We start from the raw sequence: 25,419 nt of genomic DNA on the forward strand, positions 1-25,419 counted from the left end.
TCAGTGACATATAGCTACCTTCTCAGTGCTATAGGACACCATTTGGGGTGGGCAAGTTTGGAAGCCTTCTGCCTTCAGACATCACCATCATCATCTATTAAATGTATATGCCACCTGACTCCCAGTGGCACATATGTGTTCTGCTTTCAGGTAAAATATCCTACAGTGTCTGTATATAAGTAGTTCTCCTTCTCAGAAGCACAACAGACATAGACTGTAGTTTGTGTTTGTGTATTCTGTGTTTTCACTATACATTAATATTCTTTGATGCAAGTCACACAGAGAATTCTGGTTATGGCATATGGTCTTGCAAACAAAAGATCTGTTACTCAGCATTTCCCCCAATCCTTATCCATTCACATACTTGATCTTCTCACCTTAGCCCAGCCAAGCCACCCAAATCTAAAGCTGTGTAGCATCTTAGTTAAGGGGCTGGGGATTCTGGGTCTTGTAGCTGTGATATATTTGGAAGTTACCAGGCTGGAGAAGACTGTTGAATGCCATTTAATGAACTGCGTAGACTTCCCTACTCTTTTATAAATAATTCAAATCTGTACAAATAGCGTCCAGTCTTTAGTGTAACAGTTATTGATGCAAATGAATTCTTACAGAAAATAAATTTTGAAGTAAGAAAACTGGTGCTGCACCAAGCAAATGATTCAATGGAGTGCAGGGTATATTGGCCTAGGAAAAGATTCTAGCCCCCAAACTCCATTCTTGCTTGCCCCCTGCTGCTCACAATGGGAAGTACAGAAAATTGGTAGCCTTTCCCCCCCCCATCCACTCTCCTGAAAAAGACTACTGGTGAAATGATATTTAATATAAAACAGAATCAGGCTATTTTCACTACAGTTCCAAGAATGAAATAAATATTATGCAGTCTTTCTGAACGTTACAAATATCTTTTATATTTATTATACATTTAAATACCCAATGGCAAGTGTTTTCTTTGGAAAGCCATTCCTAAAGCTGTTGTTATTTAAGTTGATGAAAGAGATCTGTCCTGGATTGGAAATGTTATTGCTGGAATATTCTTACTAGCACAAGAACTGCTTTATGAATCAACTTGCTTCGTTCTTCTAACAATGAGAAATATTCAGACGCAGGAATATTGGAAAGGCAATGGAACATTATAATGACTAATCAAAACAACTGGATCAAAAAATCCAAACACAAATAGAGAAAGTGCAGGAATCTAAGGCTATGCTTCTTACACGCATACAAAAATGTGTTTTCCACTGTCACGGATCTGAAAGATGGAGTGCAAGTAGATCACACTGTATTGAAACAGTGAATGTTGGATTCCAGCATGTAAAGGATGAAGAATGGAGAACAGTAAAAAGGAAGATCTTTTACAAGAATTTTGAATTATGGGGCAGGAAATTCTAGAGCTCTGATTTGCTGCCAGGCTCTTGGAGCCATTTAGGGAAAGTCTGATTGTGTACTGTAAGGAGAGCTGTTTTATTGTTAAGGAAAAAACTGTTTTTAGAGGTGGCAAGGATGCTGGAAATAGTCTCTTGTTAATGAGCGGTGGATATGGTTGGGATTCTGCCCCATCAGCAAGTTAACTTTGTTGCCATCTCTTTATTAAGTCTGCCTTAAGTCAATTGCACAGGGGTGGATCTCTCATGCCTCTAGTCGAGTGTTGTCCAAACTTGGCCACTTTAAGATGAGTGGACTTCAACTCCCAGAATTCCCCAGCCAGGCTGGCTGGGGAATTCTGGGAGTTGAAGTCCACTCATCTTAAAGTGGCCAAGTTTGGACAACACTGCTCTAGTCAATTCCATTCTGCCTTTGTTAATGCTGAGCAGTTCTTCTTTCTTTTCATCAAGGAAAGGATGAGGGGAAGGCTTTGTTTAGGGGCAGAAATAATTCCTTTGGACCCAAGAGGATTATGTAAAGTGGGAAACTGAACCTGGTCCCTGTCATGTTCGCAAGGTTCTGGGGAAGTGTCCTGGAAATAAACTCTTATGTCATTTCAGCCACAACCACCCTAATGGATACTTCCATATTTTTATCTTTAAAAATCATCCCTGCATTTAGCCCCAGATTCCAGCTAGTGTGTGCACTCCATCTTGGTCTGTCCTGAAAGACTGCCTTCTGCAGAAACAGACAGGACTGTCTCCTAGCAAAACAGAATGGATATACTGGTTGCCTGTTTTCTTCCTATTTTACAAACCACAATGGTTTAGGGTTATATATTAACCAAAGAAACCATATTACAGGTCCCTATGGTAGAGGATTCAGGCATACCTGTACTTCGGATTCAGCTACTTGTTGGAACAACTAAGGAAAGGCACGTCCCACCCAAGCGTTATTTTAGATGAACCTTGGGGTGGGGATAGCAAAACATGAAATAAATCCGGTATAAGTCCTATGGGTTTACATAGACTTCTTCTACTATGTACAACTGGTTTTGGAAAAATATTAGAATCAAAATGGTAAGTTCTGTATTTTATTTCCATTATTCATTAGCTCCATCTACTGTCTTGTCAATGCTGCATATAAAAAGTACAAAGAGAAAGTTAGTTAACAGGGGTGGGAAAGAAAAACATATATGCCTTTATTTTGACAAGAGCACAGGACATAACTTCCTAATGATGGATCAATAAGGACTGGAAGGGAATTGTATTCCGACACATCTGGAGGTACCAGTGCCTATCTAACTAGGAAGTAATGAAAAGGAGTAGCCGTAAGTGTTGTTACAGGGCAAATTCACTTCCACCCAGCGGCTGAATTCACACAACACACTAAACCCAGATTTACAAAATGCAATTGCTATGTTCACATAACGTGCTATACCAAATAAATATTATAGATTAACATGGTGGCCTGGCTCATACAACATGCTAAGGCCATGGCTGCAGTTCACATCTGAACCTGTGACTAATCAGGCTGGTTAAATCTGAGCACTGCTGTTGCTGCATAGAGGTAAGCCCCCGAACTGGCTGGGGGCTAAGCATCATTCCACCCTCTGAAAGTGAAAAATTAAAGAGGGCCTAAGTTCTGCTTTGAGAAGAAGGTTGCCACCTTAAATCTTTCAGGGCTGATGAAGTACAACTCCCTCCATCTCTCATCATGCTGGCTAGGGCTCCTGACTGCTGCAGTTTAGCCTCACAGGAAAGACCCTGGGTTTCTCATCCTTGCACTAAACCAGCCTTTTCCAATCTGGGCACTCTCCTGATGTATGGACTTCAAACCTCATGCTGATTTGGGTATTCTGAGAGTTGGAAATTCAGGGGTTTGGAAAGTGCCACACACTGCAAAAGGCAGTCCAGAGACTGTCAGAGTTGAGCGTTTGCCAACAGCTTCGCTTACAGGAGCAGAAATTAATTCTCAGTTTGCATTTTTACTTCTTTCCGGTTAATTTCCTAATAAGCGTTTCATACCCAAGGTCCCCATTTGGCCCCAAGGCTTTACTACAACTTTCCCCAACCTGTTGGCTCCAGGAGGTATAGAGGAAACAATTCTCACAATTGTATCTCAGCTGGAAATTCTGGAAGTTGCATCCTCAGTGCAGGCTAGTGGGCACCAAGTTCAGGAAGACTGTTCTACTAAGCTCAGATCAACATAATATATACTGTACATTAGAGAACTGAAAACAAATGTACTTCTGTACATTTGTGCACAGTAAATGTGTAGCATACAGGGTCTCCATTCCAAAAGGAAACCTATCAGTTTTCAGTAGTTTGCACTCCAAGTTGTGGCTCCCCAGATATCCCCAGAGTTGCTGGGAGTCAGGAGGCATAAAAATTATTATTATTATAATACAATCATTCCCAACAAGTGTGAGGGAATTCTCTAGATTACATTATCACACAAAAATCTAGGCGGGATCGTGGTTGCACCATTTAGGCTTAAAAGTTCAGCTGGAGGTCAACCTAAACCCCATCATCTGGAGGGGGGAATGGTTGATTGTGTTATGATTGGAAGCAGGCTGTTAATACTTTCAGCCATCCAAAATCTGGATGTGTTAGAAGGTCATCTTGTCTCACAAATAGTGACTGTAAGCAAGGGACACATGGCTTTGGAACATGGAGTCTTAGTATGATCAACCTATAAAATCCCAGCCCAACGTATGGGGCACTGGGACTCCCCTATGAGCTCGAGTGGTGCATCTGGCCCAAGCAGCTCCATTCACAAGGTAAGCAGAGTTGCAGATTGTGGGCGAGGATTTTATGTGGGATAAAATCTACAATGTTCTTCTTCTGTGTTACTGTACGCTCAGACTAGATGGGAATTTCCTTTTGCAGCACAACCCATCTCCATCTTTCTCCTCTTTGTCAAGCATGCATCAGAGAGCAAAAGGCCCATTGAGGGTACCATCTAGGCATTTAACTTTTGCCATTGAGGGCTCTACAGTTTAGAGCAGTGTTTCTTAACCTTCACAACTTTAAGATTGTGGACTTCAACTCCCAGAATTCCCCAGCCAGCATTGCTCCAAAAAACCATGAGCAAAAGTGATCCTTTCCCCCCCAAAAATCATCAAAGTAAACATGCAAATAAAAAAAAGCCCCTCTAAAATTGGTTCTAAACCAAGACCTGGACAGATCATCATGAAGAAAATCTATCTAGGTGGTTGCTAAGAGTCAAAACCGACTTGATGGCTCATACAGTAATCAATTAAAACCAAAACCAAAACCAAGGCTGGATTTTCTCACAGAGGACTAGCCTCCTTTCAAAGCAAAGAAGCAACAAGCTCCTCCTCCTCCTCCTCCTCTTCTTCTTTCTCTTTCTCTTCCTCGCATTTGCATTCTTCTAAACCAGCATTTCTCAACCTCAGCAACTCAACCTCAGCAACTTTAAGATGTGTGGATGTCAATTCCCAGAATCCCCCAGCCAGCATGGCTGGGACTTCTGGGCTGGGGAATTTTGGCAATTGAAGTCCACACATTTTAAAATTGCTGAGGTCGAGAAACACTGCTCTAGCCGGACTCGCCCCACCTTCCCCTTCTCTTGACTTCAGCCTCCTTCAGGCCACGCACGCGGGGCGCATCTATCGCGTCGAACAGGAACCAGCAATACGCGGTCAACCACGAAGCACCTCGCCTCTTTGACTCTTTCCTCCGCTCCTCCTCCGGAACATTAGTATCTCGTCTCCTCCGGGCCAGGCGGGGAAGCGTTTGGGCGCCGGACTAGGCGGAAGTGAGCCGAGCCGGGGCCGGGATTGCAGTCGGGGGCAAGCGAGGATGGGGGACCCCGGAGCGGGTCGGGGCTAGTCCCATCCCTTCCCTTCCGTGGGCTCCGTGCCCTGCCAGCGGCGGGGAGGAGGAGGAAGAGCAGCCGCTGCGCCCCCCGCGGGAAACCTCGCAGGGCGCCGCGCTTGTCTTCGGGGGCGGCTAAGGCGGGGAGGCTCCGCGGGCTGCTCCCGGGGGCGCCTAGGCTGCGGAGGGGGGGGGCACTTTCCCTTAGAAGAGGCTCCTACCTGGAAGGTGCTTCCGCTCCGGGCAGCCCGGCGGAGCGGCCGAAGAGCGCATGGGGGGCCCTGGCAGGGAGGGCCCCCGCGGGAACCCCTTCGCAGCGGCCCCTCGAGAGCGCGGGGCGCCGTTTTAAGAGCCGGGCCCGCGGGACGCGTAGGCAGCGGGGGGTCCCTTGGGTGAGGCTGAGCGGGGCTCCTGCAGGCTCTCAGCGCAGCGGGCGGGGGGTCCTAGAAGGACCTCTAGGAAGCTTTCAGGCATGGCCACCCGGCGTTTAACAGACGCGTACTTGTTGTTGCGGAACAACGCGATCCAAAGCCGGCAGCTGCTGGCTGAGCAAGTGAGTAGTTACAGCTCCTCCAGTCCTCTGACTTCACGTAGCATGGCTGCTGCGGTGAGTCTCCGTTCATCCTTCCGTATCCCACATGACGCTTGTTTGTGTGCCAACCGCTTAGATATCAAGCATGCCTTTGGGGTCCCCCACCCCCTTTCCCTGTCTTAAGCTCTATCCTCTTTTCTCCAGTCTCTGAGATCCGGTTGACCTAGCAGGTTATTTCACATATATGTTTCAGTCCTTCATTTTATGCTAGGCAGCCGCAGTGTCCGTGCGTGTGAACTTGCTAAATGCGCCTGGTTGGCTGCTGTGTGACACAGAATGCTGGGCTAGATGGGCCCGATCCAGCAGGGCTCTTCTTTGGGTGGTGTTGGCTACCAGCTTGGCTGGATTCAAAAAAGGGTTGGACTGGTTCGTGGAAGTCATGGGGATCCATGGCTATTAGCCTTGATAGCAGCATGACAGCCTCTGAAGGCCGTCTGCTGGGACACTAGTGGGCTTCCTTGGGCAGTCGGCCACTGCGAGAAGACTGCTAGACTACATGGGCCAGGGATCCAATCCAGCAGGGCACTAGTTATTTTTTTATGTTCTGATTTTACTCTGAGATTCCATAATACATCTAATGGTAGGCTTTTTCTAAAAATGGATCATTCTACACATTGGTTGTGGAAAATATGGTCTATGCTTAAGGGGAAGAGGGTGTCAGTTTCAGTTTCTGACAAGCTAAGAATAATCACAAAGTGGCCAGAAATGGAAGATGTCTTTTCTTGTCTAGGATGTAAATTCACCAAAATTTAATTCATTTTGTTGCTTTTTTGGATGGGGGGAAAAGGGATGGAATACTGTATATTTCTTTCCCCGTTTTCTGTTCAATAATGCATGCAAGGATCAATCATCCCTGTCAACTGAAACTGCTTATGGCCTATTATTTGACTACCTTGGAAGCTGTGAGAGTTTGAAATAGACCTTCCTGGTTGATTTCCTTTTCTTTTGATTTGCCAATCCACCTGACAAGAACAGCTAATAGTCGTTTTTCTTTTCTCTTGAACACACTAGGGAAAACTCACGAGTTTTTTCTTAACACAAGACTTTTATGCCAAAATGTTGGAGTTGCACTAAAAAGTTAAACTAGTGAATACGTGTCAGCATGATTGGAAGTATTGTGCGGAGAGGACCTAGACTCTGTTTTGTGATGTTTGACATGCCTTTTATAGTTATACAGGTAGACATAAAGAGGCAGTTAAAATTAATGCAACCCTGTACTATCTCATGCCAACTTTGACCAGTTGAGTGCTCTTGAACAAGCCTCTGGCTGTTTGAAACAGCCCATTTCAATTTTAGAACAGACTGTGTTGAAGTCAGGATGTTTCTTTTAAAATTTAACAGATTTTAAATAATCTGTTTCAAACCTTTATTGTTTCCAGGCACAACTATTTAGATTCCATAATGGGGAGTTTCAGGCTCAGCATAGTGTTAATACAAACCTTGCACTTACAACTGTCACAGTGTCCCGCGGTCCCATGATCACAATTTGCGTACTTGGAAACCAGCATGTATTTACAACAGTTGCAGCATCCCGGGGTCATGTGATTGCCATTTGCAACCTTCCCAGGGGGTTCTGACAAGTAAAGTCAATGGGGGAAATCAGATTCACTTAACAACCATGTGATTTACTTAATGACCACAGCAAAAAGGTCATAAAATTGGGTGTGACTCACTTAACAACCACATTGCTTTGCGATGGAAGTTCCAGTCCCAATTGTGGTCGTAAGTTGAGAACTACCTTTAATTTGTAGCTATCTGAGGTATAGATTACAGATTGTTAGGGTATTATCTAGTTTACCTTCAGATGTTTTTGAGTTAGACTAGAGCAGGGATCCCCAAACTCTTTAGCATAGCAACCCCTTCATGAAGTTTCAGATTGTTGATCAACCCCTAAACATTTATTATGTGAAAATAATTTAATAAATACTACTTTTAACTAATAGTACTATGAATAATAATAATAATGATCCCTTGGATGGTCCCATTGAACCTTGGGGGTTGATATTGACCACTTTGGGGAACCCTGAACTAGAGGTATGTCTCTTCCTCATCCTTTATTTGCAATGCATTCTTCTAATGTAGACAGTATCAGCTCAGTATCTGCTTAAAATTGATCATTTTCTATTACATTATTATTTATTTTATGGTGCTTTTCAGCCAACAACTTTCAAATTAGCTAATAAAAAAATTATAAATGTGCCAAAAATATCATAATAAGCATGTAGACTATTATTAAACAATAGAAACAATATCTAGAAGCTGTAACAGTAGAAATATACAGCACTCTGAGAATGAATAAATAACTCAAAGCCCACTTTTTTAAAAATGGTTTTATCATCTGCCCCAAAAGAAAGATAAAACTAAGGGAGCAACGTGCATCTTCCAGTGAGGTAATCCCATAGCTTGTGTGCTGTTCCCAAGAAGGCCCTGCTCAATGCATTGGCCAGCTGGTGGGGTGCAAAGCATATTTGTCCTTAGAAGATCATAAATGGCCTTGGTGATTTGGTCCTTGATGATTTGGACCAAGGCTGCATGATTTGGTCCTTCTGGTCTCTGAACCTAAGCAACGTAGGGCTTTCAGTATGATAGGCAATGTGTAGCACTTTAGAAAGTAACAGTGAGCTCAAGCACAACAGAAAGTATGGCATTGAAATTCTGAATAATCCTCTTCTTTCCTCCCCAGCAGTTACTGGTAGGATATGTAGTTTTCCAATTTACTGTCTTTTAGCTGGTGCTGTGATACTCTGAGAGGGTTAAGCAGATGCGTTATCCAGCCATCCCCTTTTTAAGTGGCTGATTCCTGCAGAGTGCCTTCAGAATTGTTGTTGTTTTGGCCCCATAGTATTTCCAAAGTTTTTCAGAGTGGCTGCACTGGATACGTAATGAATGGCCACTTGAGAATTATTCTTTAAAATGATAAATAGAGTTGAAATGACTGAAAATACTATATAAAATGTCTATGGAGTTCACAGCAGTCTTTAAATGTTAAGACTATAATAAATTTAAAAAGACTATAAAACCATAATTAGCTTCATGTAAAAGGCATGCTGTATTATACACAGCTTTTGAAGTGGACTATGCTTTGTGGGTGTGATTAAATGGAGGCTGTTGAAGCCGTCCAGTTGCTAGCAGAAATAGCTGAATAATCCCTGTAGATTAAATTTATAGGCCTTTACTGAAACAGAAACAAAGTAAAAGGACTTTAAGTAAACAGGTATAGTGGGGCAAAAAAGTATTTAGTCAGCCACCAATTGTGCAAGTTCTCCCACTTAAAAAGATGAGAGAGGCCTGTAATTTTCATCATAGGTATGCCTCAACTATGAGAGACAAAATGGGGGAAAAAATCCAGAAAATCACATTGTCTGATTTTTAAAGAATTTATTTGCAAATCATGGTGGAAAATAAGTATTCGGGCAATATCAAAAGTTCATCTCAATACTTTGTTATATATCCTTTGTTGGCAATGACAGAGGTCAAACGTTTTCTGTAAGTCTTCACAAGGTTTTCACACACTGTTGCTGGTATTTTGGCCCATTCCTCCATGCAGATCTCCTCTAGAGCAGTGATGTTTTGGGGCTGTCGCTGGGCAACACAGACTTTCAACTCCCTCCAAAGGTTTTCCATGGGGTTGAGATCTGGAGACTGGCTAGGCCACTCCAGGACCTTGAAATGCTTCTTACGAAGCCACTCCTTCGTTGCCCAGGCGGTGTGTTTGGGATCACTGTCATGCTGAAAGACCCAGCCACGTTTCATCTTCAATGCCCTTGCTGATGGAAGGAGGTGTTCACTCAAAATCTCACGATACATGGCCCCATTCATTCTTTCCTTTACACGGATCAGTCGTCCTGGTCCCTTTGCAGAAAAACAGCCCCAAAGCATGATGTTTCCACCCCCATGCTTCACAGTAGGTATGGTGTTCTTTGGATGCAACTCAGCATTCTCTCTCCTCCAAACACAACGAGTTGAGTTTAGACTAAAACATTCTACTTTGGTTTCATCTGACCATATGACATTCTCCCAATCCTCTTCTGGATCATCCAAATGCTCTCTAGCAAACTTCAGACGGGCCCGGACATGTGCTGGCTTAAGCAGGGGGACACGTGTGGCACTGCAGGATTTGAGTCCCTGGCAGCATAGTGTGTTACTGATGGTAGCCTTTGTTACTTTGGTCCCAGCTCTCTGCAGGTCATTCACTAGGTCCCCCCGTGTGGTTCTGGGATTTTTGCTCACCGTTCTTGTGATCATTTTGACCCCACGGGGTGAGATCTTGCGTGGAGCCCCAGATCGAGGGAGATTATCAGTGGTCTTGTATGTCTTCCATTTTCTAATTATTGCTCCCACAGTTGATTTCTTCACACCAAGCTGCTTGCCTATTGCAGATTCAGTCTTCCCAGCCTGGTGCAGGTCTATAATTTTGTTTCTGGTGTCCTTCAACAGCTCTTTGGTCTTGGCCATAGTGGAGTTTAGAGTGTGACTGTTTGAGGTTGTGGACAGGTGTCTTTTATACTGATAACAAGGTCAAACAGGTGCCATTACTACAGGTAACGAGTGGAGGACAGAGGAGCCTCTTAAAGAAGTAGTTACAGGTCTGTGAGAGCCAGACATCTTGCTTGTTTGTAGGTGACCAAATACTTATTTTCCACCATGATTTGCAAATAAATTCTTTAAAAATCAGACAATGTGATTTTCTGGATTTTTTCCCCCATTTTGTCTCTCATAGTTGAGGTATACCTATGATGAAAATTACAGGCCTCTCTCATCTTTTTAAGTGGGAGAACTTGCACAATTGGTGGCTGACTAAATACTTTTTTGCCCCACTGTATGTTAGTGTTACAGAAATACAAACAGGTATACGTGCAGAATAGAGCAGCATTCTTGGCAGCATAAATTTTTGGAATTAATTGTTAATAACAAGAAGGATGGACAACAATATAAGCTGGCAAGCTTGATATGATCATCTGCCATTCTTGTTCAAGCGCTAATGAAGAGCAGATTAAGGGTATCTGTGAAGCTCTTAGCGTGACATCCATTTCCATCTTCTGGAAATCTGACTCCCATACTTATTTGTTTTATGACTCAGTGCAAACTGGCTATTTGCAGCTCTTCAGTATAGGTTCATTCAGTGAAATATTCTTGTGTGTATTTTTTATACATGATGTTCTACCTTTGGACTTCTACTTTTTAATACAATCCCCCCCCCCCAAGTTGCTGAAATACTCTAAAAGTGTCTACAAATGGTTATTTGCTAAAATAGGAGTAATCTTACTTTCCCTCTGTTGTTCTTTTGTCAAGGTCCATTATGAGTTGCTATTTTCAGAAATTGATTCTGTAATATTTATGAGGTCCAGAGTCAGTTAATAACTGGGAGCGCCTACTATCATACAATAAAGTGATTTATTTTATGATTCTAAAGCAGTTTTCCCTGGCTTTTTCCTTCCAGATAGGCTAGAGAATTTGATTTTTCCTAAGAGAATATAATGCTGCTGATACTCCAAAATGTCAGTTAACATAGTCATAGTAAATTTTATGCCAAATCCTGCAGTGTTTCAGATACCATCAATAGCTGAACCTACATATGAAATAATCAGTGTAAAGAGCAGAATATGATATTTTTTCCTTTAAGAAGAGAATCATTATTAATATAATACTGTAGCTCTTTAGGAACAGTATTATATGTTGGGGTTTTAATATGTTAAGTTAATCAAAATAGCTCATTTGATATGTATATATTCCCCATTTTACAGTAAGCATATTTTTCTGGCTGGTAGTTGTGTTGTGTTCTTTGGTCCAGGTTGTTCATCTGCCTTTAAAAGAGCCTGCAGTAAATGTATAATTGGCTCATTTCACATCTTTTCCATTTACTTTGCACTTTCTTTATAAAGAGACATTTCTGCACAATTAATTTTCCCATTCTGTTGATATAACTCTGTAATAGTTTGCTTTGTAACTACCAACTTCTGAAGTTTAATTAATGTTTTATAGCAGCAAAGGTCATATCCAGCAATGTATTTTCAGTCTGCTTTATTTTGTGACTACATCGCCAGCTCTTAACCGTTGTTTGTTCAAGTTATAATGTGATATTTTTTGATCCCCAGGGTCTCTTAGACATTTGCAGTTTTCACGCTTAATTGCTAGGGACTAGACAATTTTTTTAAAAATTAAATAAGAAAACTAAATACTGTACCCCATTTCTACTTCTACTTCTTTTAGGTGGGTAATAGAATGACTGGCATCTATGAAAGACCTATAGGATTTCAAAATATTTCTTAATCTGGATAGAAAGGAAATAGTTTCCAAGGCTGCTGTTCAAATAATGTCAAAGCAAGTACTTTCTTTGCTCACAATGAAGCAAGTAAAATAAGGTTATTGAGGGGCATCTGCAGAGGGGGATCAAAATCTGCAGGACAGTGGGCTTAGTATTGTGCTTGAAGCCCTGCCATTTTTTTACGGACATGCAACATGGTGATACAAGGGGGCGGGGCTTCACTCACAATGCCACGCCCTTCATCTTGTAGATTTTGACTTACCATCGTTGGCATCATTTAAGGAATGCAGCTTGTCATTGCCCAGCAGCCTCTGTATTGGGGGGAATATTCCCTGGTTCAACACATAATACCCTGCCATTATACCTAATTAAATGGGTTTACATGTATTGGCGCAAATCCAAAACAATAAGTGTTGATATTTCAATTTAAACACTCTCAGGTTATAGGAATATGTAAAAACAAGCTTGTGCCTCATTTATTGCACGTGACTTTGGTTCTCTGTGCTTCCTGAAATATTTGCATTTTTAAACATTTACAGTGTTCAGATATTTTGAATATTTGTGTAAGTGTTCAATTTCATTTGAAAATGGTATGTATATATAATCTGATTTCTGAGATTACTGTAACATATGCATACTAAAGTCACGAATTACTGTTAGTTCAAGAAAATAAAGAGAACCAGGCACAATTTTTAATTCATGCTCTAGTTTGTTTACAGTGTTTGTATGCTGGCCCAGTCATCGATTTGAGGTGGCTAACCAAAAAAGCCCATAATAAAATATCATAAAACCTCAAGTCATAAATGACAGCATCGTTTTCTTAACTAAAACAAATCATCGGTTTCAGCTGGCAACTGTTGTATCAAATCTAACATCCTAATATTGCTCTATATTGAAATCTTAAGTAGCAACCATAACGTTTTGCTTTTAAGCAGCTATGGAAAATCACAAGGATTATTACAGAACTCAGCAAGTTCTGCAGCCATGAAATTAAAAGACGCTTGCTCCTTGGGAGGAAAGCTATGGCAAGCCTAGATAGCATATTAAAAAGCAGAGACGTCACCTTGCCGACAAAGATCCGCATAGTCAAAGCTATGGTTTTTCCAGTAGTAATGTATGGCTGTGAGAGCTGGACCATAAAAAAGGCCGAGCGCCGAAGAATTGATGCCTTTGAACTGTGGTGCTGGAGAAGACTCTTAAGAGTTCCCTGGACTGCTAGGAGGTCAAACCAGTCAATCTTAAAGGAAATCAACCCTGATTGCTCATTGGAAGGATCGATAATGAAGCTCAAGCTCAGATATTTTGGCCACCTAATGCGAAGAGAGATCTCTTTGGAGAAGACCCTGATGCTGGGAAAGATTGAAGGCAAAAGGAGAAGAGGACGGCAGAGGATGAGATGGTTAGATAGCATCACTGAAGCAATGAGCATGAAACTGACCAAACTCAGGGAGGCAGTGAAGGACAGGAAGGCCTGGCGCAATATGGTTCATGGGGTCACGAAGAGTCGGACACGACTTAACGACTAAACAACAACAACAACAGCAAGTTCAAAGAGAGAATCTAAGCTATTCTTACTATTTAGTGCCAGTTTATACCACCCTCCTGAACTCATACTACTGCAGAAAAAGTTTCTTCATGATTACTATTTAGTATTAGTGCTATTAGTAGTCGATTAGAAATAGCATAGTGACAAGTTTGCAAATGAGTTGGCTTACATCATTTGTGCATGCAGGATACATGTAAAATATAACAATCCATTGTATTGTGAATGATCTGGTAAATAACAATGAAAAGTAGTAACTTAGTCCATCTCCATTTACTCATCTAGAATCAGCTCTCATTGAATTCTGTGTAGTTTATTCCCAGTGAGAATGTATATATAAGATTACTGCCCCCAGGAGGCCTCTCGCCTGTTCATAAATTCACATGCATTTCTTATGCACATTTACATAAAAAGTCATTTGGGGAAGCAAATTTGATTATTTAAACAACAAGTTTTCCCTTATGGTTTTCCAAAGACAGAACAGTATGAAAGTCTAAGTCAGAAACTTCCTATATTATGAACAAAACTGTTGCATTTATTCATTTTGGAAATTTATTTTTAAATTCTGCATAATATATCTGCTATGTAAATCAATCAGGGTTTTAACACACATTTTCAAACTTTTTATTTCCAAAAACAGACAAGCAAAATAAGTAATAGTTCATTAACATCTCACTGAAAAATATTTTTATCTGGTTCCACTGCATGCAGGCTTAATATGGAATTATTGGCCTTCAAAGAAAAAAAGCTGCCATTCTTAAATAAATAACATGTATGGAAAATGATGCTGTTGGAAAGCTGGGACATACCAAAGTTCACAAATGTTTCACCTACATGAACAAATCATATTTCTAATGGGGTTGTGTTTTCCTTTTACTCTAATTGGCCTTGCCCCCCAGGAAATGATGTTGGCACTATGCTTTGTTTCTCATCTCATCTTTTTTGACCTGCTGGAAAGGATAACTGGAGCTCCATTTGGTTCAGGAGGCAAGAAGCATAAAACTGAATTAGGGCTGGAAGTTGTGACTAGCTAGCAAAATTGTAGGGTTGAAAGCACCTCAGAGTTCATCTAGTCCTGCTAATTGGGAAATCCATTAGTGCAATTTCCTGTGTAGAGCACCTTTCTCCTTAAAAATGGGAACAATGTTGAATGTGAGAATTGTCTTGGTTCCAGGTTGGCCACACTTGATTCTGAAACTAATTCCAATTTAGAATCAAGAGATTGGTAACAAACACTGCCTGTATAGACTTTTGGTAATGAATTATCTGCATGTAATCTTTTGATTTTTTTTCCTGTTTAGGAACCTAGCTTGCATTCAGGTGTATTTTATAAGTCATTCCTAAACTGTTCCATTACAGTGTTTCCATACATATATAAACCAATGGATCATTTTTAGATCTCTCATGGTTACTATGTTATTACCAAGTGTTATGTAACTGAATTAATTGGAATCAGATCCCCTAAACTTGGATTCAGTGAATAAGTTTGAATTGAATGACTTCTTTTATTTGTTAGATTAAGAAGAAAGTTCTGGTTCCACTATCATATTAAGAATTAGCAGTACTGTGCTGTGAGGGCCTACCTTGGTTTTCCTTTTATTTCCTTAATGAACTTTTTAAAAGCTTGTTATGTAAAGCTCCTAAAATGTATATTTCTTTACAGATCAAGAACACGATTTGAAATATATTGAAGGGGAAAATATGCAACTATCCCCAAGGCTAAATGCCAAATCTATTTGAAAGCTGATACTGCTATAAAAGATTGTTTTGTTTTCTATGATAATCTGGCGATGTTGATCAATGAAATACTTGCATTCTTTCCACTGACTGTACCCTGTGCTCTGTCCTGTTCTTTTGTTTCCCTCTCTTAAAATTTTTGCTGTCCCTATATGGATGGGCTGATGTGATCAACAAACCATCTCAGGAGCTGGATGAGGTATAGTTCTGTTTGTCTAATCGGTTCTTTCAAATGAAATGTCCTGCAAAGTTGCCGTGTTCTGGCAAGGCAACTGGTCCATCTACCTCAGGGTTGTTCCTCCTGAGGGTTTTCCAAGGAGAAACCAGAAGGCTAATTTACGAATAGCCATCTGGAATTTGTCTCCGGCTTACTTCACTTCCTCAGAACTGATCATAATATGCATGGATACTGAAGTGGCCAGGATTTAAAATATTAATGTTGAGACCAGTGTTCCTCAACCTTGGCAGCTTGAAGATGTGTGGACTTCAACTCCCAGAATTCCCCAGCCAGCCATGCTGGCTGGGGAATTCTGGGAGTTGAAGTCCACACATCTTCAAGCTGCCAAGGTTGAGGAACATTGGTTTAGACTATATTTTATCAGTGAAAAGGGGCGGGGAGGGGGATGGAATCACAACCTCCATCTCTGAAATACTGTAGTTCAGAGTGATTAGTGATAGTGATTAATGCCATGGGCTGGGATTTTTGTATTAGAAGTGAACATTTCTTTTATGCTTGCTAAATATGTACAGCTGTCGCAAACTAAAATTTATAGCGGGGGAAAGTTCAGACTAAATATTCAGTCTGATTTCCTAAGTTGAGTTCCCAAGTTTTAGGGAGATAATCCTTTCTCTCTAGCAAATGTGCACTTTTTAACCCAGCACGCTTGTTATTACACAGTGCATTTGTTAGTTTCGTTATGTGCTTACCTGTCCTTCTACTCAAGAGTTAATGCAATTTCCTTTTTCTCCTCACAAGAGCTGTGTGAAGCACTGTAGGCTGAGAGCTGGTGACACTCACTCAAGATCACCCTGTTACTTAGAAGAGTAGAATTTATTTGCCTGGTCTATTAATAAATTTGAGTCCTCTCGGTCTAATGTTCTAATGTTCCACTCCAATGCCTTCATATAGATCTTGTCAGAAATGACACTTCTGTGGCTTTGCCCCAGGAGAAGGAAGAGCGAGGGCTGGGAATGCTATTTGCCCTCTCCTTCAAGGCTCTCTGCAAGGCCTTTGACTCTTCCCTGTGGATCTGCCAGGAAACCAGAACAACCCAGCCAGAGTGCTATTACAGACAGTCCCCTACTTGCAAACTTTCATGTTGTGAACTTTCACCAATACAAACAGGATGGACCAGAAGCCAGGCTGGAAGTTGTAACCAGAAGTCGGGAGAGGGCGGTGTTAGAACTAACCCTTTCCCACCTTCTTTAGCATTCTGTTTGCATTTGAGGTTTGCATTGAAGTTGGAGTTCCCAGAAAAGATTAGTTTAGGCAGTGTGCTCCATTGCTGGGTGAGGCAAGAGAGGGGCGGTGGCAGAGGCCAGGGGCGAGGGGGCAGTCGTCTCCTGCATTGCCCGGCAATGGAGCGCACTGTGCCCCACTGGCCCTGCCTCCACCTCTTTTTTTCCTTGCTTGTTGGACTTACGAACAAAACGGGCTTACAAACAGCCTCTTGGAACGTAACCCGTTCGTAAGTAGGGGACTATCTGTACCTACTCCCTGCCACTCGTAAGAAAGAGTCCAGGCAACCCTTCCACAGGGCAGAACTGGCTCAGTATTATCAGTTTTGCTGCAACCTTGCACTTCTCTCCCAACCAGCCATCCAAAATGTTGTCAAGCTTAGAGCCAAAACCTGTGTAAACTGCCATCGGCACAGGAGGACGTGGATATTTGCTATTTATCCAGGCATTTATATTTAGAAGAACAAAAACTAGAGATGACCGTTGTCCCTAAAATGTCCCTCTTATATTAGCTTCTAAAGCCCTGGAAGTATAAAGACACGTTTGATTAGCTTAGCTACAGCATATTTGCCATTTCCTTTTTTCCTGATTTCCTCTAGAAATGACTTAAAGCAGTGTTGTCCAAACTTGGCTGCTTTAAGATGAGTGCACCAACTCCCAGGATTCCCCAGCCAGCCATGTGCATGCTGGCTGGGGAATTCTGGGAGTTGAAGTCCACTCAAAGTGGCCAAGTTTGGACAACACTGACTTAAAGCCTAAAAATAATGTCTAATTGGCATGTCTGTTTGGGAATGAAAGAAATGTTGAGCTTGACTTTGCAGGCCAGTTTTCAGGTTTAAAGATATTGTTAGGAAGATAGGCCCAATTTTAAAGACCGAGCTGCCACTGCAGATGACAGAGCCTCTCTGGTATGATGGATTGCTTTAAGCATCCAGAGTTCCTTAAATATAACATTTTCTCAAAACAGGAGCTAACAGGGTCCAAACAAAAGAGGTTCCAAACTATAAATAATTTTAATATATCAAGCCTAGCACTTCCTTTAATTTTAAAGCCAATTGTAGGTTTTTGTATAGCTTCCTGAAGAAACAATGCTTTCTCATGGGTAGTATTGTCAGAGGTGGCCAGCAGCTGCTTGCGCTTACTAAGCGGAAGTTGCCTGGTTGTAAGTGGAAGAGTAATGCCAAGATAGACCGGGGCCCAGGGCTAGCTAAATTCTCAGACCTATAGATTAATTTGGAATGGATGCCCAAAACCGACTCACTCTGTCCTGTTTTTTCCACTCTGCCCTTTGTTTCAATTTCATCCACTCTCTGTGGCTTAGTTCGCGCATCAAGCTAAGTTTTTATTTATTAAAGCATGACTCGCTGAATAAATCATATTAGGATGGTTTTGCCCAACATGCTGAGATGTAAAATATAGTTTACTAAATATAATGGTAGGAGTCTTTCAGCACGCTATGCCAAACCACATTTTGGCTTAGTCCAATGTGTAAACCCAGTCTCCTAGAACAGGGCTCCTCAACCTTGGCAACTTTAAGACGGGTAGATTTCAACTCCCAGAATTCTGGGAGTTGAAATCTACCCATCTTAAAGTTGCCACGGTTGAGGAACCCTGTCCTAGAAGATTTTAGAGCTGCACTTATCCCAAAGACTAAGAAAGTTATATCAAATACTGTGTATGCTTCTAAACTCAGTCCTCGTTTAAGCCAGGGTGGAAGTTATTTGTATCTACCTACCTGTCTTCCAAGATCTTTTAGATGTCTTGACAATGGATAGACAGACAACTAAACTGGGGCATAAAATGTTCCTTGGCCTTTGAAAAGAAAATAGTAAGAATAAAGCTTTTCTTTTAATAGTTACCAGCCTTGGCACAGAATCATTTATGCATGTATTAACCTCACATTCCCTTTTAATTAGAGAGCACTTCAGTTTCATAAAGAAGTATGCATATGTCTGGAAAGTAACAATAGAGTTTTCCATTTGGCCTTTGTCGCCACTCTGTAAATTCTTTAAGTCCTCCATTTCCCTTGTGCATCTGCTTTTCTTGCATAACTAGATTTACTTTTTCAAAACTTGGCTCCTCTTTAAATAAAACTCTACACTTATGTACAGTGTATTTAACATCATTGTGAAGTGATGCTTGGCCTGGGAATTCATTTGTCAAAAGGTATGAATGAGTTATAAGTTGAAATATGTTAGGGATTATATGCAGAGACAGAGCCTTTCCCTTAAGTCAATAGTTTTCTTTTAAACTTGAGAGAACTTTGTACATCAGCTTCTTCACTGAAGAATTCTATGATTTCCTAGCATAAAATCCCTGCAAACTGCAGAGTTCTGAAGGGGGGACACCCTAAGATACATGCTTGTTGCAAGAACGTTGGCCAGTCCTTTGGATTCTTACAATTGTCTTACATGACTATCTCAAGAAATACATTCAGCTCTCCTTTGCAAATCTAAGTTAAAATGGAATAATCTAACGATGGGCAGACTTCACCACTTATCCATCTTTACCTGTTTTCTCATCAGAGAACCTTGGTTAGTGTCCAAAAAATCTCAGCATTGCAAAGAATAAAAAAATCATAACCTTGAGCCCTAAACTTTCAAGTTTTTTGCCCTGGATTCTCATTTCGATTAATAACTCTGTCTAAACACATTTTTTTCTATTTTCTCCAGCTTGCAGATGATCGCATGGCATTGGTATCAGGGATCAGTTTAGATCCCGAAGCAGCTGTCTGTGTAACTAAAAGGTTGCCTCCCAAGTGGATTGATGGTATAGAAGAAGTGAGTTTATTCATATATAAAGAATGTGATCACATATTCATACGTTCTGGAAAAACAGTAGTAAAAATTGGTAATATTAATGTGTTTACTTAATTTTTATCTTCTGAAGTTTAGGGCAGAATGTACAATTAGAAAGAAAGTGGCGTTCAGAGTTATAGTTTTAAAAACATTCAGTAGGAATATGTGATTTCTAAGTAACTGCATAAAATAACCAAATGTGAAGTTGCTTTAGCAATAACTCTTTACAGTATTTCAAATTTTAAATGAGAGAGAGAGAGAGAGGCATAGCTACTGAGGAAATATCGTATTTTATTCAAATTTTAAATGAGAGAGAGAGGCATAGCTACTGAGGAAATGTCGAATTTTATTCAAATTTTAAATGAGAGAGAGAGAGAGAGAGGCATAACTACTGAGGAAATATGGTATTTTATTCTTCCATTTATAAATGAAGAGATTTTTGGTAGGTGAATCCATTTGCTTTACAAAGGTTCAAGTTGCTAGCATGAGCTAGAAGAGGAAATTTATAGGGTTGAAGACAATAAGATTATACAAGGAAATAGTTGGATTATATCTTGTTGACACTGCACTTAAAAGGGAATAAGTGAAATTATTTCATCAGCCTAGCTTTGTCTGAGTTCAATTTCTTGGTCAAGATGGTAAGAGATAAGCTCAGATCAAGCATTCTGGAAGTGGTCTAAACCCAAGACATGTTGGGTTCCCCCCCCACCCCCCCCGGATCTAATGCTAAGTCTGAAAAGATTAAGAAGTATCCACTTCTGTGTATATAGCTGAAATTATATAGCATTGCTCTATAAATAACCGGTGTGGTTTTTTAAAAATATAATGAAATCAAGTTTTTTTCACTTTAGGATTGTCTGGAATGTTTTCTTCTCTAAGTTTCTTTGCTTCTAATTTTGCTCTTATTTTTTAAATTACATTTTAAGATTCAATATGAGATCTCCAGGATAAAACAGAAAATGAAAGAAATAGCCAGTCTGCATGACAAGCATTTAAACAGACCGACTTTGGATGATAGCACCGAGGAAGAACATGCAATAGAAATAACCACTCAAGAAATTACACAGGTACCAATGGGGTTCTCTTTTCAAAACAGAATTGGGTTTTACCAAATGCAAATACAGTCAGGTCCAGAAATATTGGGACATCGACACAATTCTAACATCTTTGGCTCTATACACCACCACAATGGATTTGGAATGAAACAAACACAATGTGCGTTAACTGCAGACTGTCAGCTTTAATTTGACGGTATGTACATCCAACTCAGGTGAACGGTGTAGGAATTACAACAGTTTGCATATCTGCCTCCCACTTGTTAAGGGACCAAAAGTAATGGGACAATTGGCTTCTCAGCTGTTCCATGGCCAGGTGTGTGATATCCCCTCAGTACCCCAATTACAATGTGCAGATAAAAGGCCCAGAGTTCATTTCAAGTGTGCTATTTGCATTTGGAATCTGTTGCTGTCAACTCTCAAGATGAGATCCAAAGAGCTGTCACTATCAGTGAAGCAAGCCATCATTAGGCTGAAGAAACAAAACAAACCCATCAGAGAGGTAGCAAGAACATTAGGCGTGGCCAAAACAACTGTTTGGAACATTCTCAAAAAGAAGGAACGCACCGGTGAGCTCAGCAACACCAAAAGACCCGGGAGACAACGGAAAACAACTGTGGTGGATGACCGAAGAATCCTTTCCCTGGTGAAGAAAACACCCTTCACAACAGTTGGCCAGATCAAGAACACTCTCCAGGAGGTAGGTGTATGTGTGTCAAAGTCAACAATCAAAAGAAGACTTCACCAGAGTGAATACAGAGGGTTCACCACAAGATATAAACCATTGGTGAGCCTCAAAAACAGGAAGGCCAGATTAGAGTTTGCCAAACGACATCTAAAAAAGCCTTCACAGTTCTGGAACAACATCCTATGGACAGATGAGACCAAGATCAACTTGTACCAAAGTGATGGGAAGAGAAGAGTATGGAGAAGGAAAGGAAATGCTCATGATCCTAAGCATACCACCTCATCAGTGAAGCATGGTGGTGGTAGTGTCATGGCGTGGGCATGTATGGCTGCCAATGGAACTGGTTCTCTTGTATTTATTGATGATGTGACTGCTGACAAAAGCAGCAGGATGAATTCTGCAGTGTTTCGGGCAATATTATCTGCTCACATTCAGCCAAATGCTGCAGAACTCATTGGACGGCGCTTCACAGTACAGATGGACAATGACCCAAAGCATACTGCAAAAGCAACCAAAGAGTTTTTGAAGGGACAGAAGTGGAATGTTATGCAATGGCCAAGTCAATCACCTGACCTGAATCCCATTGAGCATGCATTTCACTTGCTGAAGACAAAACTGAAGGGAAAATGCCCCAAGAACAAGCAGGAACTGAAGACAGTTGCAGTAGAGGCCTGGCAGAGCATCACCAGGGATGAAACCCAGCGTCTGGTGATGTCTATGCATTCCAGACTTCAGGCTGTGATTGACTGCAACAGATTTGCAACCAAGTATTAAAAAGGGAAAGTTTGATGTATGATTATTATTCTGTCCCATTACTTTTGGTCCCTTAACAAGTGGGAGGCACATATGCAAACTGTTGTAATTCCTACACCGTTCACCTGAGTTGGATGTACATACCCTCAAATTAAAGCTGACAGTCTGCAGTTAACGCATATTGTGTTTGTTTCATTCCAAATCCATTGTGGTGGTGTATAGAGCCAAAGATGTTAGAATTGTGTCGATGTCCCAATATTTCTGGACCTGACTGTATGTTAGTAGGTTGCCCTAATGCTCCCTTGGATAAAGTGAAAATCCAGCTGTCAGAAGTCAATTTTATTTTTAAAAAAACAAAACAAAACATTAAAAATGGCAGTACTGATATATGGATGCATATGTAATTTTAAGGAGAAAAAGATTTTAAACATCCACATTCAAGAATTCCAACCAAAATGTATTTGTATAGATGATGGTAATTATTAGTAAATGTGTTATTATTACCATTTTAAACAATGGTAATTATTACCATTTTAAACATTTTGAATAAAACAGTACTTAAGATTCTATGTTACGGAGTTAATTGTTCAGCTATTGCAACTCTTCATAATTTAAATACCATTGATGCAAATAAAGATTTATTTCAATTTGCCAACATTTTGCAACAGTAAATTTAGTGGCTAACATAAATATTGAAGTCATTTCTTGGGTTGCCTGGTTTATAAGACTTGGGAAAAGATTATTGAATAATTTCCTTGAAAAAAATCAAATACTCTCTATCAGCAGAGATGACAGTAATTTGATTAGAAACCCTCTGACATTAATTTACCTGATCTGCTGGATTCCGTTGCTGGGCTGGTGTTGGAGACCTCAAGGTTACTTGTCCTTGGCAATTTCAATTTCCTGCCACATGACAGTGAGTCTGGGATTTCTCAGAAGTTCATGGCCTCCAGAGCAACCATGGACTTGTTCCAGGTCATTGAAGGTCCAGTGCAAACTGGAGGTTGCCCACTGGATCTGAGTTTTTTTCTTGGGGTAGATGTGACATGATCTAGTTTTAGAGGACATTACCATCAATCCATTGCCCTGGTCAGATCCCTTTCTGATTGTTTTTTGGCTCGCTGGGGTGACCCCCACCTGTTTAAGATAACTGATTCCCTACAGGAGAGGGATAAGACATAGGAATTCCTATTGGGCCCTTCTGAGGATTATTTTTGCTATCTGAGTAGTCACTCCCAGTTGAAATCCAGTGGGCAGGTCCAGTTGAGATGCCTGAGACAGAGTCTTGTAGAGTTACCTGGAGTGAGTTTGAGACTGTGACTCATGAGGAAGTGGACAGAGTTCTCCGGATTGTGAGCTTAGCTACCTCTCTGTTAGAGCCGGGTCCCTCCTGATTGGTCAAAGCTGCCTGGGAGTTGATCTGTGGCTTTGAAGGAGGGGGTTGTTCCCTAGTTTTGAAAGAGGTGGAGGTGCGCCCGCTCCTCAAGTGGCCATTGCTGGACCCAGTGATTCTGGACAATTTTCATTCAGTTTCCATCCTTTCCTTTGGGTGAGAGGGTTGTTGAATTGAATCTGCTTCCTGTACTATTTTGAAACTTTCAAGAGAGCCTGACCAACTTGGCACTAGTGGTGTCAAAAAATTGCACGCAACTATATGTATACCCCTTATTACACCTCAGTATGGATTTTGTTTTTTTCATCAAGGTCAATACAGCTGCTTTTGCTTTCTATTAAGGAGGTAGATATTACAATATTGCCCTGAGCTACATATATTATCTTCTATTGGCTTCAGTTATTCTCTGTAAAGTGGAAATCACCAGGAATTCAGCACAAGTCATTTACTGTGAGATTAAATTAAGTAAGCCGTTGAGGGATAGATACAGCTCTAGGGGATAAGCTTACTTCAGTTTAAGAAGATAGTTTCTTAGTTTTTTTATTTTCTTGTTAATTGCACAAGTTGGAATGCTTGCTGCTGCTTCATTCTAAAAATGATTTCTCTTCTCTCTCTCTATCTTCCCCAGCTATTTCACAGGTGTCAGAGAGCAGTCCAGGGCTTACACAACAAGTCTCGAAGCTGTACGGATCAAGAGTGCCGGCTTCTGAAGAATGTTGTGTCTTCCTTAGCTCAGTCTCTGCAGGACCTCTCCACCAGCTTTAGGCATGGGCAGTCTGACTATCTCAAACGTAAGCAGTGGACCAGATGCAGCCTTTTATAGCAGGGCATCTTCCCTTCTTTTATTTGTTGCTGGGGACTCTTAGTGACAGTAGTCTTCTTGTTCCTGTAGGCATGAAGAATCGAGAAGAAAGATCCAAACATTTCTTTGACACATCGGTCTCTCTCATGGATGATGGGGAGGATGCGACCCTCTATGATAGGGTAGGTGCCAAATAGTCAACTGAATTATTTGTATGAAAAAGTACAAGGCATCTGGTATTCATTTGACTGCTATGAAGAATTTGAAGGTAATGATTGCATTTAATAGTTAAATTTAGTGAGTCTCTTTTCTATTAAGGTGCAGATTCCTCAACAGAGATGAACTTTTGAAGGCTCCATGCTATTTGCTGGCATGCCAAAGAATCAAAAGTTCCACCCCCTTCTCTCTCTCCCTCTCTCTCTCTCTCTCTCTCTCTTGTCCCCTTTCTGACATCTTTCTGTGTTTCTGATTGCCCAGCAGGCTGCAAGGGGAATGATAAATCACTCTTGCAGAAGGCTTTGAGAATTAAACTGAGAGTCCCATATTATCCTCTGGCTACAGGCTGCCTACCTGCTGCTAAAAATCTGTGCTTGCTCTCTAGGATCTCTGCCAAAGGTCATCCTCATTGTTGCTGGGAACACTTGTTCCACTGCTGGATTTTTAGGCTCTTGGTTATAAAGTGGTTCTTTGAAACTCTCAAATGGTGCGACTGGGCTTAGAAGGGTTGTCCTCACATCAAAATTACAGTGCTTATCTTTTTAAAAGAGAACTTTTAAGAAAAAGATTAAAGAGATGGCAGAAGGGAAAAAAAAGAACAATATTTTGAAAAATAAAGGAGGACATTAAATTGCAGGTTTAGCTTCAATTCAGTTGGTAACCCTTTGGGGTTTTTTTGCATATTATATGATGCAATGCTTTTAGCCATTTACAGTCTGATGTTTTTGTTTTTTTAATAAGGGCTTTACAGATGACCAGTTAGTATTAGTGGAACAAAACACTATGTTGGTGGAAGAGCGGGAACGAGAAATTCGACAAATTGTACAATCCATTACTGATCTTAATGAAATTTTCAGGGATTTAGGAGCAATGGTAGTTGAACAGGTAAGTGGCTCTTGATATCAATGCTATTTG

The 25,419-nt window shown here is 40.9% G+C and overlaps 1 protein-coding gene across 6 annotated transcripts in view; it reads left to right on the top strand.

Annotated features, from left to right (window-relative positions):
• Nucleotides 1-5,098: 5,098 nt before the first annotated feature.
• STX16 (syntaxin 16) overlaps nucleotides 5,099-25,419 on the top strand; it is a 28,190-nt gene continuing 7,869 nt past the window's right edge. For 2 of the 6 annotated variants that reach the window (XM_007431910.3, XM_007431913.3), the window contains exons 1-6: nucleotides 5,101-5,757; nucleotides 19,472-19,579; nucleotides 20,524-20,664; nucleotides 24,115-24,277; nucleotides 24,379-24,470; nucleotides 25,246-25,389. In XM_007431910.3, coding sequence (XP_007431972.1) covers nucleotides 5,677-5,757; nucleotides 19,472-19,579; nucleotides 20,524-20,664; nucleotides 24,115-24,277; nucleotides 24,379-24,470; nucleotides 25,246-25,389 — 729 coding nt within the window. In that variant the 5' untranslated portion in view covers nucleotides 5,101-5,676. Of the gene's footprint in view, nucleotides 5,812-13,475; nucleotides 15,541-19,471; nucleotides 19,580-20,523; nucleotides 20,665-24,114; nucleotides 24,278-24,378; nucleotides 24,471-25,245; nucleotides 25,390-25,419 lie in introns of those variants that run through there. The other 4 variants (XM_088153256.1, XM_025168989.2, XM_088153257.1 and 1 more) reach the window with 4 other exon arrangements.

This window comes from Python bivittatus, unplaced genomic scaffold (genome assembly GCF_059951505.1).
Source record: "Python bivittatus isolate LINGU-HERP-01145 unplaced genomic scaffold, Pbiv_v1 ctg000700_np1212, whole genome shotgun sequence".
In the NCBI taxonomy this organism is placed as follows: Eukaryota; Metazoa; Chordata; class Lepidosauria; order Squamata; family Pythonidae; genus Python; species Python bivittatus.